The 19,111-nt window shown below is 35.1% G+C and overlaps 2 protein-coding genes and 1 non-coding gene across 3 annotated transcripts; 2 read left to right on the top strand and 1 right to left on the bottom strand.

The window, feature by feature from the left end:
• Nucleotides 1-2,467: 2,467 nt before the first annotated feature.
• LOC131943473 (small ribosomal subunit protein eS27-like) lies at nt 2,468-13,192 on the top strand. Its single transcript, XM_059303631.1, has 4 exons — nt 2,468-2,579; nt 10,080-10,188; nt 10,987-11,097; nt 13,081-13,192. Exons 1-4 carry the CDS (start codon nt 2,574-2,576, stop codon nt 13,107-13,109), a joined length of 255 nt encoding a protein of 84 aa, XP_059159614.1. The 5' UTR covers nt 2,468-2,573; the 3' UTR covers nt 13,110-13,192.
• LOC131943517 (small nucleolar RNA SNORD61) lies at nt 9,881-9,954 on the top strand. The gene has a single exon (XR_009386902.1). It is a non-coding gene; the product is annotated as a small nucleolar RNA SNORD61 (small nucleolar RNA).
• A 3,781-nt stretch (nt 13,193-16,973) lies between the features above and the next one.
• LOC131943464 (uncharacterized) lies at nt 16,974-17,950 on the bottom strand. Its single transcript, XM_059303612.1, has 2 exons — nt 17,189-17,950; nt 16,974-17,079 (listed from the first exon to the last, which is right to left on the bottom strand). Exons 1-2 carry the CDS (start codon nt 17,785-17,787, stop codon nt 17,058-17,060), a joined length of 621 nt encoding a protein of 206 aa, XP_059159595.1. The 5' UTR covers nt 17,788-17,950; the 3' UTR covers nt 16,974-17,057.
• Between the last annotated feature and the right edge of the window lie 1,161 nt (nt 17,951-19,111).

The following is a 19,111-nucleotide window of genomic DNA, read 5'->3' as shown; positions in this document are numbered from 1 at the left end:
CTCCGGGGGGGGGCGGGGGGGGCGGTAGACTTTCTTCTATAAATTTCGTTCGGGTGGGCGGTAAAAATTTTTCGGGCGGGGGGGGGGGGGGGGGGGGCTTCGCCCCCCCCCCCCCCCCGAAGAGATGCCTGGAAGAAACTCTGGTTCCAGATACATTTGTTTCCCATTTATCCCATAAGGCCGCGGCCCGCGAAGCCCTCTCATCCGGCCCGCGGAGATCTTTTTGTACAAGGAAAAATCGTTTGTTGGTGATGGTTGAGGAACTTTGCCCAGAAAAATCAAAGACATGCCTGGGAGAAACTGGCCCCCGAACAGAAATTTGATAGTTAATGTGGCCCTCGGACTGAAATTTGATAGTTAATGCGGCCGTCGGACTGAAAAGTTTGGAGACCCCTGGTCTATACCACTATTCAGAATGCTTAGTGTTAGACAATAGCAAGTTATCAGAAACAATTATAGAAAGACTAAATAATGTAAAATCCAACATACACAACAAGCTGAAGACTGATCTTGCAGATGATTTCTGCTTGTGTGCACATCGTCAACAACAAATGCAGAATATTTCATACTATACTGGTTGAAGAAGCTGGACAAACCGGCCTAACTAAGACATTCAGATCGGCATCAAACAAAGGGAAACCGAGAGTGGACAATGAAATAACAGAAAGGAAAAGATGGGCACATCCTTAGAAAGAACTTTAAAATACTTCTAGATCTAGGCAGGTACGTCTAGAATTCACGAAGGAAGTTGGAGGATTGTAGGAAAAAAAGTCACAGGAAAAAAAGTCAAAGGAAAAAAAAAAGTCACAAATATATATTTTCGTGGAATTTCTTAATACTTCTTTGTATTAAATATTCAGAAAGTGCAAATCAGCTTAGGTTAATTAAATATAATAAAATGTGCGCAGGTTGTATGCGTATATTGAAATTTATAACACACCTAAATATTTAGTGTGAACTATTTACGTTTTATTCCTTTATACTTTATACATATAATATTTAATAGAATTTAATAAATTTTCCAACCTTCTCCTTTTCATAGTATTTGTTAAATACTAACTTTAAATTAGCGCGGAAAGGCATTAAGACGTAGTTAATGTGACTTGCTGCCCTTAACTCAAAGCAACAATAGGTCAACCACCTGTACTGCCCACATTCATTACAAAACAAAGGGAAGGATCAAAGCAGAATCCCGACACGGTACAAAGGCTGTCATTGACACAAATCGTCAACAATACACAATATGGACGGACAAGGCCGACTGAGGCGAAGCCGACCAAGGAATGGCTAAACATTAAACATGCAAAACGCAACGATGTGCCTAAAATTCGTTTACAATTAACATTTCTAGATCGTACTTAACTAAATTTCATTACAAAAGTTGTGGTTGCTGTGTAAATTTAAAAATTAGGTTACAGTATTTTTTACTTAGGGGGTCATCCATAAATGACGTTACACTCGTAGGGGGGGAGGGGGGTCCGTAATTTTGTGACGATGTGTGATGAGGGGGAGGGGGGTTCAGATGTTGCGACGTCACATTTTTGCATTATAAAAAAGCAATGTTAGAAAACGAATTTTAGACGTTATTTCGCGTTTTCGATAACTGTTTTAATAAATTGTAATAGTTTAGACGAGATTTTGGAAAAATATCGATGTTTAAAAAAAATTCAACTGCAATTTTGAGGGGGGTCGTAGGTTGAGGTGTGACGTCATTTTAGGGGGGGGGGTCTGGCTTTTGTGCGACGTGTGACGGAGGGGAGGGGGGAGGTAAAAATCGTCAAAAAAAGCGTGACGTCATTTATGGATGACCCCTTATTAGTTTTATAAGCAACAATGCTTTTATCGTTTATAAAAATGCTAAAACAACAACAGACAGCAATCAACACCCAAGTTCTTACAATTCTCAACAATTAAAATAAAAAAGATTTATTAAAAGATTTTTGTGACTTTTTTTTCTGTGACTTTATTTCTGTGACTTTTTTCCGTGACTTTTTTCCTAGCAAAAACTGACTTTTTTTCTGTGTTTTTTTTTCCTGTGACTTTTTTCCGTTCACCCTGTGGGATAGACCAAAAACGCCAATAATATATATATATATATATATATATATATATATATATATATATATATATATATATATATATATATATATATATATGTGTGTGTGTTTGAGTACTTATAGTATATAGGACAAAGGAGTTACACAACGAAGTGCAAGTGCCTAGAAAGAGAGATCTATATTTTAACGCCAATGAAATCCTCGTTGCGAAGTATCTAATAATAGTTTCTTACAAGACCTTGGCCAACTCTTTAATTCCATTTTAAATTTAATACTATTTACCGTCAATAAAAATGTCTCTCAGATTTTTTTAAAAACACTTAAAAAAAAGATTTGTCTAGATCTAGATATAGATTTTAGATCTAAATCTATGTCCAAAATTCAAAACAAGCGATTGCATTAAAAGTTCGAAACTACTTTGATTACAGCTCAATATACCCTCGGCGACCGTGCCGTATAATACGGAAGGAAAACCCCAAGTTCAGTCTTTCTAATCGCTCTACAGTAAGAGTAAACATGCCTGTAAGTGAATCGTTGTATTTTAGTAAATACTTTTGGATCGTATACTTGTTATTTTAATCTTTAACGTTAAATAAATTGTTTTGAACTTCCAAAAATGTTTTTTGGATTAATTAAACTCTGATAAATAAGTTTGTTGACGTCTTTAAATCCTTCCTGCGTATAACACCTGTTATCGATAAAAAAATAGGCATACTTTAATTATTGGGAAAGTTGTCCTTATTAACATAGATTAGGGCCTATAGATCTAGTCTAGAATGATAAAATAGACACAGATTAATACTGTAATATACCCCATTGATAAAAATACCGGGAGAATGTTTATAGGGTAAAGGAGGGCGTTAAGAGCCACACTTTAGCACCTGTACATTTTTAAAGATTTCGGTAATCTATCGTTTTGGGTACGTAAAATCGCCCGCGATTTGTAATGTGAAAAACAGGTGACTCCTTAAATTTTAATAATTATTTCACATTTTGAGGAGGATTTATGTTTTAAAAAATTCAAAAATGTTTCCTTGATTCATTTATGTACCTGTTTTTAAACAATTGAATTAAAACTTTTCCGTAATTAATGAAGACTAGCGATGTTTCCAACAGATGCAACCATGCTCATTTACTACAGCAGCCATCTTGTCAAAGTTTTATTTTCATAAGCTTTTAGCGCCAGATTCAGGGGGAAGCCACTCTATTTTACAAATGGCTGCTGTTTATATAGCAAATCTTGCTCTCAGACACTGCTGTTTAAAGTTAATTTCTGGCCTAGATTTCTATATCGATATATTTAGCCATTGATTTAGGTTTATTATTCATTTATCTATAATATTTGACACAAACATATGACAATATAATTCTATTAAAGCCTTGACAATGAGGTAACGTTTTCGTACATAAATAGCCGCGGGCGATTTTACGTACCCAAAACGATAGATTACCAAGATTTCTACTAATCTAAGAATTTTTTAGTATTGAAAATATGGCAAAATTATTCTAACATATCTTACACAATATAAAAATAATAACAAAGTCTATTAAATATACTTTAAATGGGTTTAATTGAACATTTATTGTCATACCCCCGAAATCAGCATTTGGGGTGAAAGGAGCCGGGCAGTGGGGCAATAAGCATTATCTCCTAGTTTAGACTAACTCCTCAATAAAAATAATTAATTTCTAACCCCAAAATAGTTAATGCTGTGTACACACACTTTAACTGATACTAGCTATCACTAGGCCCCAATGGGCCCAGTCTACAATTGATACAATTACAGGTGTACATAGGGCCTAAAGTCAAGTAGTTTACAGTAGGCACATTAGTATGCCTAGTGTGTAGCTAGTATACTAGTGTGTAGCTGTCCAGAGTTAACATTCTTGTATGTAAAAAGGAGGTGGTACTAACTAATCTGCCTTAATGCTTTCCCCTGATAAGCCATGTGTGCTATACATTACATAACATGACATGGAGGTGAGAAATGTTGAGGGGAGAGCAGTGGTACTGGTTTCCCCTTTGTTTTCCTTGCTGGACCCTGAGGGCCATAAATTACATAAGGAGATGCTATCTCTGGTTGGCTGAGATCTAAGAACTAAGTCCATGCTACCTACAAAGAGATAAGTTTTATGGTGGGTTAGATACAGGTGGGGGCTGGGTATCATGGGGGTGAGAAATTGTGAGGGGAGAGCAGTGGTACTGGTTTCCCCTTTTTTTCTCCTTGCTGGACCCTGAGGGCCATAAATTACATAAGGAGATGCTATCTCTGGTTGGCTGAGATCTAAGAACTTAGTCCATGTTACCTACAAAGAGATGAAGTTTAATGGTGGGTTAGATCATGGAGGTGAGAAATTGTGAGGGGAGAGCAGTGGTACTGATTCCTCTTTGGTCTCCACCCTGCTAGACCATGAAGGTCATGTTACATAACATGCCACCACAGATTGTCTGAGATCTGTAACTGTAATCCATGTTACCTACAAAGAGATGAAGTTTTATGGTGGGCCAGAAACTGGTGGGGGCTGGGTATCATGGGGGTAAGAAATTGTAAGGGGGGGGGGAGCAGTGGTATTAATGTGTCTGTTTACTTCCATGCTGGACCATGAGGGTCATAAATTACATAACATACCACCCCAGATAGGCTGAGACCTAAGAATATTTATTCCTGTTACCTACAAAGAGATTAGAAGTTTTATGGTTGGTTAGAAACAGGTGGGGGCTGAGTCGGCTGTATTGCCCCTTAGGGGTAATAAGTACTCATACCATTTTAAAAATTACCTTGCTAACATGAGATGACTGAATTTTTACTTAGAATAGTATTTCTATCATTTAGACACAAGTCTGTTTAACAATTAATACATTTTGTGTTAACTATTCCTATACCAGTGTCATATTCAGTGGTCTAATAAATGAGAAACTTGCACATAGGGTTTCAAGAGCCACATAACAGTATCTGTTATAACTTTTCTAAACAGGCAAGCTTGTGAACAAAATTAATGTATTCATGTAGATTTAGTTATTATCTAACAAATAAAACCATTATGGTAAGTTTTACTCTGATAATGATAAAAACTTTATAGCATGGTAAAATGGGACTAATGTCGGCCATTTTGTTTTGGCACCAATAATCACTGTGCAAAAAAAATTCACCAAAATAAAACTATTCTAGCCATAGCTATAAAAATAGTGTTAAAATGTACAACAACCAATGCTCTAATACAGGAACAAAGAATGGGCTTGAAAAACTCATTTGGTTTATTACAAAGTGAAGTTTCCCAAGTTATGTCGATTTGGAAAAAAAGTTCACAAAATGGTTTTATGGAGATGAGAAATTTTAGGGAAAGAGCAGTGGGATTAAATCTTGTCTCATCCTCTCCCTATTGGACCAAGTGGGTGTAAATTACATAAAATGAATCCTCTGTTATCAAAGAACAGCAGTGGTTGTTACCTCAGAAGTAGATTAGCAGTGTTATTGGGGGTTTTGTGGGGGTGGGGTGTTGATTGGGGCTTAATACCACACGGCTCTTAACGCCCTCCTTTACCCTACCTGAGTCCGATAATGGAATCTTCTTTAGACAATCGGTAATCTATCGTTTTGGGTACGTAAAATCGCCCGGGACTAGTAATGTGAAGAACAGGTGACTCCTTACATTTTAATAATTATTTCACATTTTGAGGAAGATTTATGTTTTAAAAATAAAAAAATGTTTCTTTGTTTCATTTATGTACCTGTTTTTAAACAATCGAATTAAAACTTTTCAGTAATAAATGAAGACTAGCGATGTTTCCAACAGATGCAACCATGCTCATTTACTAGTATTTCTCGCTAACTTGGAGGCGTGGTCGGTTGCTAACAACATGGCGCCCGGACCGGACGTTTGATTTCCGGCGATTTTTCGGCCAAATTCCAGAGACCTTCAACTAATTACATATAAAAATGTTTACCACGCGCAAAATGGCGGGATTTCCGTGTCATAACAACAAACCATAGGTGGCAGGGTTAGATATGCCAGAAAAGCATTTTAAAATTTGGTTTGGAGAACGGAGGCTAAATTCAAAAGTTGGTTTCATTAAAATTAATAAAATTTAAAAAATATCAACAGTGTAGGTACAGAAATGAGCGAGAACGTAAAGCATTATTAGTTTTATCAGTTTATGAAAAAAGAAATCAAATATTGTGAGCTGTTTTTTTATAAGACCGGCGTCCGTATCACAACCAATTTATTTTTATTTTTTAAAAACCACGTGACCGCTATTTGGTGATCACTATTGAGGAACTCTGGGTGCATGGCCACTTAAAAAGTCTAACCTGATTTGTGGTTTTCTTTAGCTTCAAGCTTAAGAAGAGTTGTCATGGAGTGATGTGTTGGACATGGCAGTGATTGACAATAAATATTAAATTAAGTAATTTAGTTTAAAACGAACTAAAAACTCCAAAGTTAGTGCCTAATGGATTAAATATGGATGTCTTTTATTCAGTGGTCCTGTTTAAATTGATAGTTGCGTAAATTCTAGATTTAGTGAGAAAAACTATCATTTACTATAGCAGCCATCTTGTTAAAGTTTTATTTTTATAGATTCAGGCGGAAGTCACTCTATTTTACAAATGGCTGCTGTTTATATAGTAGTTTTTCAACCGACCACGCCTCCAAGTTAGCGAGAAATACTATTATATAGCAAATCTTGCTTGCAGACACTGCTGTTTAAAGTTAATTTCTGGCCTATATTGATATATTTAGCCATTGATTTAGGTTTATTATTCATTTATCTGTAATATTTGATACAAAAATATCACAATATAGGCCTACTTATATTACAGCCTTTACAATGAGGTAATGTTTTTGTACATTAATAGCCGCGGGCGATTTTACGTACCCAAAACGATAGATTACCAGGTAATCTATCGTTTTAGGTACGTAAAATCGTCCGCGACTAGATCTAGATCTAGTAATGTGAAAAACAGATGACTACTTAAATTTTAATAATTATTTCACATTTTGATGATTTATGTTTTTAAAAATAAACGAAGTGACTACTCGGAAGATTTTTCTCCCCAACGTCTCCACTTAGTCGGCAAAAGATAGCAGTGACCTATGGCTAGGATTAGGGTTGGTGTTAGGGTTCTGCGGTTGTAAACACACGCATGCACAGTACCATCGAAAACATCGCCGCGAAGGCAAGTCATAGTTTCTCTCCATTGCGCATGCGTATCTTATTCCGGCTAGCATGGGCCAAAAATAAAACTTAAACAACATGGCTGCTATAGTAAATGAGCATGGTTGCATCTGTTGGAAACATCGCTAGTCTTCTTCTGGGTAAGGGAACCGATAGGGACCAAAAATCATGTAATCACCCCTTTTTTCTAATTTTAGAAGAGAAAACCCCATTAACCTCGACATTTACACTTAGCTTTATGTATCTAGAAGCTATTTTTAGCGTAACATTTTTATCTAACTGTTGATTGGCCGCTAATCCCGAACTCTGTCAGTACACCAGGGAGAGTGTTTAAGGAGAAAATGTGTACCATGCAACTTTTAAAAATTTATAATCAATTTTCAGAAAAACGAAATAGAATGAACTAAACATAGAAGTGTTTATAAATGAAAATATTACATGCCGATCTCGGCGGTTTTGCATAAAAACATAAAAATAATGTATTTTAGGGGTCCCATCCACGACAAATGAAAAAACTGTTTATGGCTAGTTTATTTTAAAAAAAATGTCAGGATGTGGTCGTACCGAATCAAAACAGCGGAAGTAGAAATGCCTAGATAAAAGAACAGAAAATCTCTCATTCTAGAAAGCTAAAAATAAACATTAAGATATCTTTTAGGCACGTTACTTCTAGATTCTAGACCTGTTATGCTATGGGTATTGTAAATTTAAACTAGTGTGAATGGTTAGTTTGCTGTGTAGATCTAGATTTATGTATTCTCAATGATGAAAACATTTTTTCTGATTGTCATTGATTTCAGAAAAAGTCCTCTAAGAAGTACTGATGAGAATACTTGATTTAACTTTGGATAAATTTTATTATTAGGTTAAAGCAGTGCACTAAGAACAGTGTGGTTTTAGGATCCAGTCAGCACCCCACAACACAAAATTAAACAATCATCTAAAATAATCTAGATCTAATTAGCAACTGCTGTTGTTTGATAACAAAATTATAGGATTCTTATGTAATTTATGACCCACTTGACCTAGCAGGGTGAAGAAAAAACATTAATTAACCCAAATGCTCTTTTCACAAAACTTTGGCTCTTTTCACAAAACTTTGGCTCTTTTCACAAAACTTCGGCTCTTTTCATAAAACTTCTTCCCTTAGTAAAAGTGATAAAACTATTTTTGTGAACAATTTCTTTCAAATAATTAGGAAAGGCTTTAATAAATATCATGACTATTTCAATTACATTTCAAGTCTTCAAGCATTAATTGCTGAACATTTAACACCATTTTTATAACTTTAAGGACTAGTTAAAACTAGTTTTTTTTATGGTGAATTTTTTTTTACATAGTGATTGTTGGTGTCAAAACAAGATGACAGTTTGTCCAGTACCATATGAAAACTTGACTGATCAATATCATAATGGTTAAATTTGTTAGATAATAGCTTTATCATTTGGCTCTTTATACCTAAGGTTCAAGTTAATCATTAAATTCCTTCTAGGGGCAATAAGACCACCATTGCACCCATCTGTTTTTAACCCACCAAAATCATATAAATTCTTTTGTAGGTAATATGGATTGTTGCTCTTAGATCTCAGCCAATCAGATAGCATCTCTTAATGTAATTTATGACCCTTTGGCCAGCAGGGAGAACATAAAAGTAAATGCTTCTTTTCTGAAAATCCAAGCAGTTGGACAAAATTGATAGATTTTATCTAAAAAAAATAATACCACAATGATAGTGATCATAAAGTTTTATTGATAGAATGATAAATACGTCTCAGCATGGTAAATCTGGACAATTAATGACCATTTCATTTTGGCATCAATTTTTTTGCTAAAAATAATTCACCAAAATAAGATTCACTCTAACTATAGTTATAACAGCTAACACGTTACATGGTGGCCTGCTTTACCATAGTGTCTATCAGCCTTTGTACTCTATTTGTAATTACATTTTTAGCAGACAATCATTATTTATCGGCCTGGGGATGTGTTCATATTTTTTTTCATCTTGCGTAGGACATTCAATATTTTGCTGTTTTAACAATTTATGCAGTCGCTGGTTATTTTCCTTTGGCTCAGCCTTCTCTCAACAATCACAATTATATGCCGATAATTGAATTTATGTTCAAAATTTTATGATTTAGAAAAATGATAATTTGGTGGATATGGTTAGATATCTTTTAGCTATTTTCCACATTTTCTTCTTTAGGAATGCAGTAAATAATTGGTTCTTTGCCTTTTTTTAAATGCACGCTAACTAATAAAATAGCATAGAAAAATAATTAAAATTCAATTATCCAATTGAAAACAAATCTGTCAAATAAAAAATTATCATGAAGCTACTGAAGGCTTGGTCATTTACAGTCAGTTTTTCCGTGTTTTTTGACAGTCATTAAGAACATTTTAAAGTTTATTTCAGACCATATTTAGTTGTGGCCTTAATTTTGATGTTTTGTAGTGAAATAAATATTTACATTAATTTTGTGAGACATTACATCCCATCATAAAAATTAGTGAACATATCCAGTAAGCAATTTTTGATTTATCATAGAAAAAACAAACAAAAACAGCCATTAAAACTGAACATATCAGTGTGCATTGTTTTGTTGATATACATTATAATGGAATAGGTTAACTTTGGAAATACTTCCCTGTGATGAACATATTGTTCTGTCTGATAATTTTGATGTGAAAAATATTATCCTCTAAGAAGTTCTGATGGGAAATTTCTGAGTTTAGACCATTAATTGTAAAAAAAACAACTTTGTAGCAGAACTTTTGTATGAATGTACTGAAGGGTTTGTCGCAATGTTGATTTGTAATATGGTAATTATTTTTGTTTCTTTCAGTTAGCAAAGGACCTGTTACATCCCTCTCTAGAAGAGGAAAAGAGAAAATGCAAACTTAAAAGGCTTGTTCAGAGTCCCAACAGCTATTTTATGGATGTTAAATGTCCAGGTAATTTTATTGTAGTTTTGGCCTACTGTCCCACCATCCCATTTTCATCCAAGATGTTTGTTCAGCTTTTTGAAGAAAAAAATAAAGACAATTAATAAATAGAATTGAATAAAGTGGCTGAGCCAATGCAGCTGCCCAGTAAAACTGACAAATCTGCTTTTCTCTATTAAAGCACTAATTTCTAGATACAGATCTATCTTGTAAATTTTAACTACTAAGTGGTAATTTGGACTTTTACTAGGTAGATCTATGACTTATCAATTACATATGAAGCCTTAAGCATTTGTTGCTCATTTAGCCTAGAAAATAGCTAGACAGGATCAATCAATAATGTTAAGTAAAAGCTATGGTTTTTTAATTGGGGGGGGGGGGGGATAGGTTACTGGGTTATTTTGTTTTTTAATGTAAGCTGACATTAAGCAGTATTTATATGTAGCCTAGAGACTAGTTATATATAACTAGAAGCTTTCTTTAGACTTATTTTTTAATTATTTATAAAAATTTTCGACTTGGTAAAGTAGTCTGCTTGTATGTTCCTCTTTTTGGCTTCAAATTCCTCTTTTTAGGTATGGCTGTTCCTACTTTGAGCTGCCTGGGGTAGGCATGTCTGCTGATAATTAATTTTCCTAGAGTGTTTGGGTCTTGCTAGTAAATTTCTAAGATTTGACAAATTAGGATAGGTATTGGAATCCTTTTGTCATTTGAAGACCTCCCCTTTTACTTAGTACACCAGAATTGTCCAATGTATATGTAGAGGTTATACAGTGTGGATTAATGGCTGGCCTTTTTTTTTTCCAGGCTGCTACAAAATCACAACTGTGTTTTCTCATGCCCAGACAGTTGTTTTGTGTGTTGGATGTTCCACAGTTTTATGCCAGCCAACTGGAGGCAAAGCAAGGCTTACAGAAGGTTTGCTTGTTTACTTTATGCTACCTGCCAATACTTGTAGTAACTTCTATCTAGCCTATTGTAAAACATGTGCTGGTTGTTCTTGTTTATACACATTTAAACTTTCCTTATCTCTATAATTAACGAATCCAACTTGTGTCTAACCCTAACCCTAGGCATTTCAATGCAATCTTAACCATTAATGACCCATTACGCCCGCTGCCGCCCGCTACCCATGATGGCCCGTAACGCCCGCTGCCGCCCACTTACAATACGCATAGAAATTAAATTTGTTTCATTAAAATTTGGCCTACAAATCCTAATTCTTAACTAAACAGGAAGTTGGATAGTTTCAGCATCCTTTTCTGGTCTTCTAATTTCAATGGTGCTTTTGAAAAATACAAATCTCAAAATTTTAGACTCATCTGTCCTATTTTTAGTAGATTTAATATTAAAAATAAAATAATGCCTATAAACATATCTAGGCATGTATTCTATGAAATATATAACTTAAACATAACCAAATTGATATTTAACTGTTAAATTCGATACATAGTTGTTTATACAAAAATTAATAAAGTTGACTACCGAAAATGTCCTATTTTGAATTTTCTCTGGCATTTTTTTTTATACTGTACTTGTACCGAATATAATATATTCTATTTAATACTGTTGGAAAGCCATGTTTATTCCCAACATTAAGCAGTAGTTTTTATCTTAATTTTCAATTTCATTTAGACAAATACAAATATTTTGTTCACTTGATCATACAGAGTTATGCTCCTTACATTGGGCCGTCAAGGATGGTGTTTTGGTAGAATGAATGGGTCATTAATGGTTAATTGAGAATGCTAGTTCATTTATCTTTCAGGAGATATATGGATTGTATGCCTTTCATTAATATACCTACTAAAGGAATTTTACAATTTTTAATTTGCTAATTAGGTTGGCGTCACAAGCTCATGCCAGAATCCATGTCCACATTTACTGCTAATCGCTTAGAAATAAATTAAAAATAATATTGCACTATAATTTATAATATTCTGATTCCTTTTTAGAATATTTTTGTTTTGGTTACATTATTTTCAATAAAATGTGTCCTAAAATCAGATTTATTAGTAACTGGAATCAAGTAGTTGACCAGTCCAGTCAGTATGGATTGTGGAGGTCTAAGATTTCATTGCGATTTCTATTTTACTACTAGATTTTAGATTTAATGCTGAATAATGAACGTCCTAGTATTTATCAGTCTGAGCTAAGATTTGTATATTTAAAATTGCGTAGAATACTATAAAAATATTTAGATTCTATCAGAAGGCTGTGCTAGGATCGTTTTTCGAAAGATCGATAGCATTAATTCGCGATGTAAAGCACTCCTGCCTATTAAAATTAACAACAAAGTGAACCGGAAGGAGATTAAATTTTAAAATGAAGGGTTATTTCCGGGAAAATATTGGATTGGAAGTGAATTTGCATCCGTGTTTTAAACGGGACTTGCAGACACTTTTATCAGCCGACCACAGCTTGTGGCACCAAGTGGACGCAGACTATTATTAGTACTTTATAAATTTACATCCATTTTTTTTTTTAGAAATCTGTATACAGAAAATACTCAAAATTTGACAGAAGGTAGAGAATAAGATATTTTTCTCATGTGAAATTTCTTTTACTTATCTGATACTGTACTTAAGTTATTGGCTTTAAAAAAAATTGAAAGTAGAATAAATTCCACTTCCGGTTACCAGAAATCGCTGAAAATTTATACATACAGAGCTACAAATTGGATATAATACCTTGTAATTTCATCAATCTAGCTGTAACTGTACTCAAGTTACGGTTACTGTTTACACACACATACTGACAAAATTGCAGAACAATGTTTTTGTCTGACTCAAATCTCAACAATTTTTATAAAACCATGATACTCTTTATATGGTCAATACAAGTATATTGGTATTTTTGTTTTCATTTAATGTTTTAAAATATTTTTTTTTCAATTTTCAGGATGCTCATTTAGGAAGAAGCAGCACTAAGATGGACATGACTTGAATTTGAGACTGTATTTTCCCTAAAGCAACAATTACAATTGAATAAACAAATATTATCAGTCAGACCAGTGCTTGTTCCTTTTTCTCTCCATTGGGAGTTAGCCAGTCCATACTCTGAGGTGATACAAGAAAAAATCTGATCTATTAATAGACTGGCTCTTGTAGTCATGTTGTGTTGATGCTATCTATGAGTTTTCTTTTTTGTTGGAGTATTCTTCCACATTTACAATAATTTACATTGCTTCCTGAGTATGGCAATACTTGCAGTTCCCGCAAAAATTATTAAACAGGAAGTTCTGGTTAATGATAATTACTAAATTTGTAAACAGTCCTCATTCAGTCACTTCCAGTTGATTTGATGAATTCAGGTTATTATTCTTGGTATTTTTATAATAGCTACACTACTATTAGTAATAGTAGTGTAGCTATTAAAAGTATTACTTCATGTAACCAAATAATATAGTTTAAGAGCAGAAACTTATTTTTCTTTAAAAAAACTAACTGGACATGGCAGGATGTAGAGTAGGCTAATTTTATTTCTAAATTGTGGAACCCTGTTCACCTGAAAATTGCGGTTTTCCTTGAAAATTATTAGTTAAAATAAGGAACACAATATTTTATTTTTATTGGACTTTTATTTGCAATAAATATTCAGAACTTACAGGGTTATGTGGTGTAGCATATATACAAACAGTATTGTTATTATATTGACTAGCAAATCAGATGGCCTAACTTATGATGACCTGGACACGTTCTAAAGCCTGGTTGTAAAGCATACATTTACTGGAGTGAAACAATTTCTATTTGCACATCAGGTAGCATTTACTATAATACATACAAATGCAATGAATGTTTTGAAAGCTGACTTTTGGATGTAGGACTAGAAAATATATCTAAACACTTGTATAGCATGTATATAATGAACACAATGAATATGCAACATGAATATGACATTAGAAACAAAGCAATAATCCACTATATTGACCAGTAGACAACATTGACAGGGATTTTGTACACAGAGGAAGACATTTTGATGTTGATATTCAAAGAAATAAATTCCTGAATAGCTCTAGAGGCTGGAGCAACCAAAAAGATGTACACTTGTTTGTATGTACATTATGTACAAGTACAAGCACTGAAGGAGAGCAGTCAGGCTTCACTAAGACTGGAGAACAATACCCTCCCTGGGGGGGGGGGGGAAGAGATGGGGTCTCCTCCATAATCTGGGATTGACCTGGACAGATAGACTGCTGAAATGTTTGAATTATTTTTGTTCTTTCTTCCACTTCATGTTAAGAAAACAATTTATTAAATTAATTTCATAAGTTCAAAATTATTACATAATTTGTTAATTTCAAAACAATGTATAATTATAATGACGTTTTTAAAGGCTAATTATGGTCAACCTTACACACAACCTAGGTACTGACTGACTGGTTCCCTTCATGTTTGCTCAAATAAAATTTGCGCAGAGGTATGAGTATTGTGCTCAGGTACAACTACAGGTACATTTTTTACAACTACAAGTAAGGATTTCACACAACAGACAAGCAAAAGGTAAATTTGTAGAAGGTAATGACTCAATTTTGGTTGACGTCTGTTTCTTCCAGACTTTTTTCTTCTTGAAATTTTCGGGAGGGCGGTAGACTTTCTTCTGGGGGTGGGGGCATGGAAGAAACTCTGGATGATGCACAAACCTAATAGTTTGGGTTGAAAATTTTTGGCCATTGCTATCAAGTTACAATTGCTTGAGTCTGTTGCTAGGTGAGTGAAGACAAGACAAGGTTATGTACACTTTGGTAATACTGTATTGGTAGGTCCCTCAACTTGTGATGGCAGCAAGCTGGTGCAGGGTGGGCGGGGGGGTACAAAATACAAAACATCAAATACATGGACACCAAACTGACCAGTCCACTGTGCCATAGGTCACCTGTTGTAGTCTGTAGAGATGGGCTTTGTTCTATCAGGTAGCTGACACACCTGTGGCTACTTGGACTACCTTGGTCTGACTATTGCAACTGTCACCAAAGTGGAATTATGTTACCATTATACGGAGCAGACAAGTAGAAATAGACTATTTCAAAAAATTGTTCACTGGATATTGCACTAAGATAGAAAATATTAAAACATTCAGGTTTGGCACAAGCAATACTGAGGAATATGAAAAATGTTTTAAATAAAAAGAGTGCAAAACTGACAAGTAGATTTATGTACAAGTAGATTAATGTACAAGTAGAATTATGTACAAATCTTTGATTTAAGCACACAGCCAGCCAAGTAATACTGGAGATAAATAAGGGAAGTAACTGAATACACACAAGGTAGATAACAACAATGTTTGATACATACACTTTTTAAAATAGTGTTGATATTTACACTGTAGGATCATGTGAAGAAAATGTATAATTGTACACTAAGTAAATGCAATGTTACATAAATAAGATGTGAACACCTTTACAGAAATTACATTCATACATTCTGAACAATTACAATGATTTAATTAACAAGTGTACTGATAACTTGGGACAAATATAAGAGTCTGATATTACTGATAACTTGGGACAAATATAAGAGTCTGATATTACTGATAACTTGGGACAAATATAAGAGTCTGATATTACTGATAACTTGGGACAAATGTAACAGTCTGATAACTTGGGACAAATGTAACAGTCTGATAACTTGGGACAAATATAAGAGTCTGATAACTTGGGACAAATATAAGAGTCTGATATTACTGATAACTTGGGACAAATATAAGAGTCTGATATTACTGATAACTTGGGACAAATATAAGAGTCTGATATTACTGATAACTTGGGACAAATGTAACAGTCTGATAACTTGGGACAAATGTAACAGTCTGATAACTTGGGACAAATGTAACAGTCTGATAACTTGGGACAAATGTAACAGTCTGATAACTTGGGACAAATGTAACAGTCTGATAACTTGGGACAAATATAAGAGTCTGATAACTTGGGACAAATGTAACAGTCTGATAACTTGGGACAAATATAAGAGTCTGATAACTTGGGACAAATGTAACAGTCTGATAACTTGGGACAAATGTAACAGTCTGATAACTTGGGACAAATGTAACAGTCTGATAACTTGGGACAAATGTAACAGTAACAGTCTGATAACTTGGGACAAATGTAACAGTCTGATAACTTGGGACAAATGTAACAGTCTGATAACTTGGGACAAATGTAAGAGTCTGATAACTTGGGACAAATGTAACAATCTGATAACTTGGGACAAATGTAACAGCCTGATAACTTGGGACAAATATAACAGTCTGATAACTTGGGACAAATGTAAGAGTCTGATAACTTGGGACAAATGTAAGAGTCTGATAACTTGGGACAAATGTAACAGTCTGATAACTTGGGACAAATGTAACAATCTGATAACTTGGGACAAATATAAGAGTCTGATAACTTGGGACAAATGTAACGGTCTGATAACTTGGGACAAATGTAACAGTCTGATAACTTGGGACAAATGTAAGTTTGATAACTTGGGACAAATGTAACGGTCTGATAACTTGGGACAAATGTAACAGTCTGATAACTTGGGACAAATGTAACAGTAACAGTCTGATAACTTGGGACAAATGTAACAGTAACAGTCTGATAACTTGGGACAAATGTAACAGTCTGATAACTTGGGACAAATGTAACGGTCTGATAACTTGGGACAAATGTAAGTCTGAAAACTTGGGACAAATGTAACAGTTCACAAAATGTAATGTACAATGATATCTTCTTATTGTCAGAATGTATAAAACTTAAGCTCCGGACATTTATAAAATCGATGGATATGAAGACTTCCAAAAAAAAAAAACCTGGACTGGACACAAATTTGAGACTTCCATACCAACAAGGGAGTAGACTGTAGCTGCCACCAAATGTTATCTAACACAGGCCATCAAAAATAATCACAGTCCAACCTGAAAACAATATATTACTGGCTTTATTTATTGATTATATTAATCAGTTCATTAATTTAATTAAAGTTGAGGGACAAAAAAGTTGATAAAATTGTCTCTGATGAGTTACCTGGCAATGGGAGCACACCCATGGTTGGGTTGGTTGTTGATGCTTTGAGAACCTGTGTAAAAAATGTATGGCTGAGATCTGTGGTGATGTCGGCGGGGTATTGGCAGTGGGGACGGCTGGTTTTCTGGAACAAACCTTCTCAGGACCGCTGGCGATTGGTTGATTGGGGTGGACGTGCCTGCGGGCTGTGCCTCAACATGGCCGCCAGATACGGCGGGGACGTTAGGTTTGAAGTGTGGCGCCCTCAGCTGGGAACTTCTAATTACGTACAGTGTCTCAATGTGATCATTTGTAGGCACGTTAGGTGGAGGGGCGGGGAAGGTTTGAGGAGCACTGGGATGTAAGGCAGGAGGTGTTGTGTGCTGGTCAGGAGGTGTTGTGTGCTGGTCAGCTCTCTGGAAACTCAATGCCCCGTTTTGATGCTGACCACTCTGACAGCAGAGAGTGCTAAAGTTGTCACCTGTTGACCTTTGAACTGAGCAGACGACAGCGGGTCCCTGATGGCTAGAGGCAGGAGGTTCGTGTGAGCTCCCGGTTTCTCTGGGTTCACCACACACATCTGTCCTGCCCCGGGGGTAGGAATGTCTCACAGGTGACATGTGCAGGTGTGTCGTGCTGGCAGAGTTTGTTGTATCAAGTGTGTATGGTGGTGGGGGTTCCTCTTGAAAAAAGCACTGTGGGTAGTTTTCAGCATAGCGCCTAGAAACTGGTCTGGCTTCATGTGTCGACCCCTCACTCAACCCTTCATGGGGCCCTAACTGCTGTTGGCGCTGGGTGGTACTGGTGTTTAGGTCTGTGGCTATCTGGCTAACTGTGGCTGGTGGTGGCTGGCTAACTGTGGCTGGTGGTGGCTGGCTAACTGTGGCCGGTGACCGACCACTGCTGACCAAAAGTTGACTGGACCTATAGCTGGGTGGAGCACTGGCTCTGTTGAAGCTGGCCCCCCCTGCCCTGGCCCCCCCTGCCCTGGCCGGTACAGTGATGTAGCTGTTTAAAATAGCCTCTTGGTAGGATGGCAGTCGTGTGGCATCTATGGACAACATTTTTGAAATGTCAGAAGCAAGTTCTAAAATAAACAAAATAATCAAACAATTGAAGTAGAACTAGTCACCTGAAATGTCAGAAGCAAGTTCTAAAATAAACAAAATAATCAAACAATTGAAGTAGAACTAGTCACCTGAAATGTCAGAAGCAAGTTCTAAAATAAACAAAATAATCAAACAATTGAAGTAGAACTAGTCACCTGAAATGTCAGAAGCAAGTTCTAAAATAAACAAAATAATCAAACAATTGAAGTAGAACTAGTCACCTGAAATGTCAGAAGCAAGTTCTAAAATAAACAAAATAATCAAACAATTGAAGTAGAACTAGTCACCTGAAATGTCAGAAGCAAGTTCTAAAATAAACAAAATAATCAAACAATTGAAGTAGAACTAGTCACCTGAAATGTCAGAAGCAAGTTCTAAAATAAACAAAATAATCAAACAATTGAAGTAGAACTAGTCACTTGAAATGTCAGAAGCAAGTTCTAAAATAAACAAAATAATCAAACAATTGAAGTACAACTAGTCACTTGAAATGTCAGAAGCAAGTTCTAAAATAAACAAAATAATCAAACAATTGAAGTAGAACTAGTCACCTGAAATGTCAGAAGCAAGTTCTAAAATAAACAAAATAATCAAACAATTGAAGTAGAACTAGTCACCTGAAATGTCAGAAGCAAGTTCTAAAATAAACAAAATAATCAAACAATTGAAGTAGAACTAGTCACCTGAAATGTCAGAAGCAAGTTCTAAAATAAACAAAATAATCAAACAATTGAAGTAGAACTAGTCACCTGAAATGTCAGAAGCAAGTTCTAAAATAAACAAAATAATCAAACAATTGAAGTAGAACTAGTCACCTGAAATGTCAGAAGCAAGT

This window comes from Physella acuta, unplaced genomic scaffold (genome assembly GCF_028476545.2).
Source record: "Physella acuta isolate Inbredline_101_S28 unplaced genomic scaffold, ASM2847654v3 ptg000457l, whole genome shotgun sequence".
NCBI lineage: Eukaryota > Metazoa > Mollusca > Gastropoda > Physidae > Physella > Physella acuta.
This window is presented reverse-complemented; position numbering and strand designations above follow the sequence as displayed.

Excerpts from the sequence above, each read along its gene's own strand:
- LOC131943473 (XM_059303631.1), top strand. Across the intron at positions 10,189-10,986 it reads TATGGATGTTAAATGTCCAG|GCTGCTACAAAATCACAACT; the intron begins GTAATTTTATTG and ends TTTTTTTTCCAG. Across the intron at positions 11,098-13,080 it reads CAAAGCAAGGCTTACAGAAG|GATGCTCATTTAGGAAGAAG; the intron begins GTTTGCTTGTTT and ends TTCAATTTTCAG.
- LOC131943464 (XM_059303612.1), bottom strand. The coding sequence starts at position 17,787 with ATGTCACCTGTGAGACATTCCTACCCCCGGGGCAGGACAGATGTGTGT. Across the intron at positions 17,080-17,188 it reads GGGTGTGCTCCCATTGCCAG|GTTGGACTGTGATTATTTTT; the intron begins GTAACTCATCAG and ends TATTGTTTTCAG.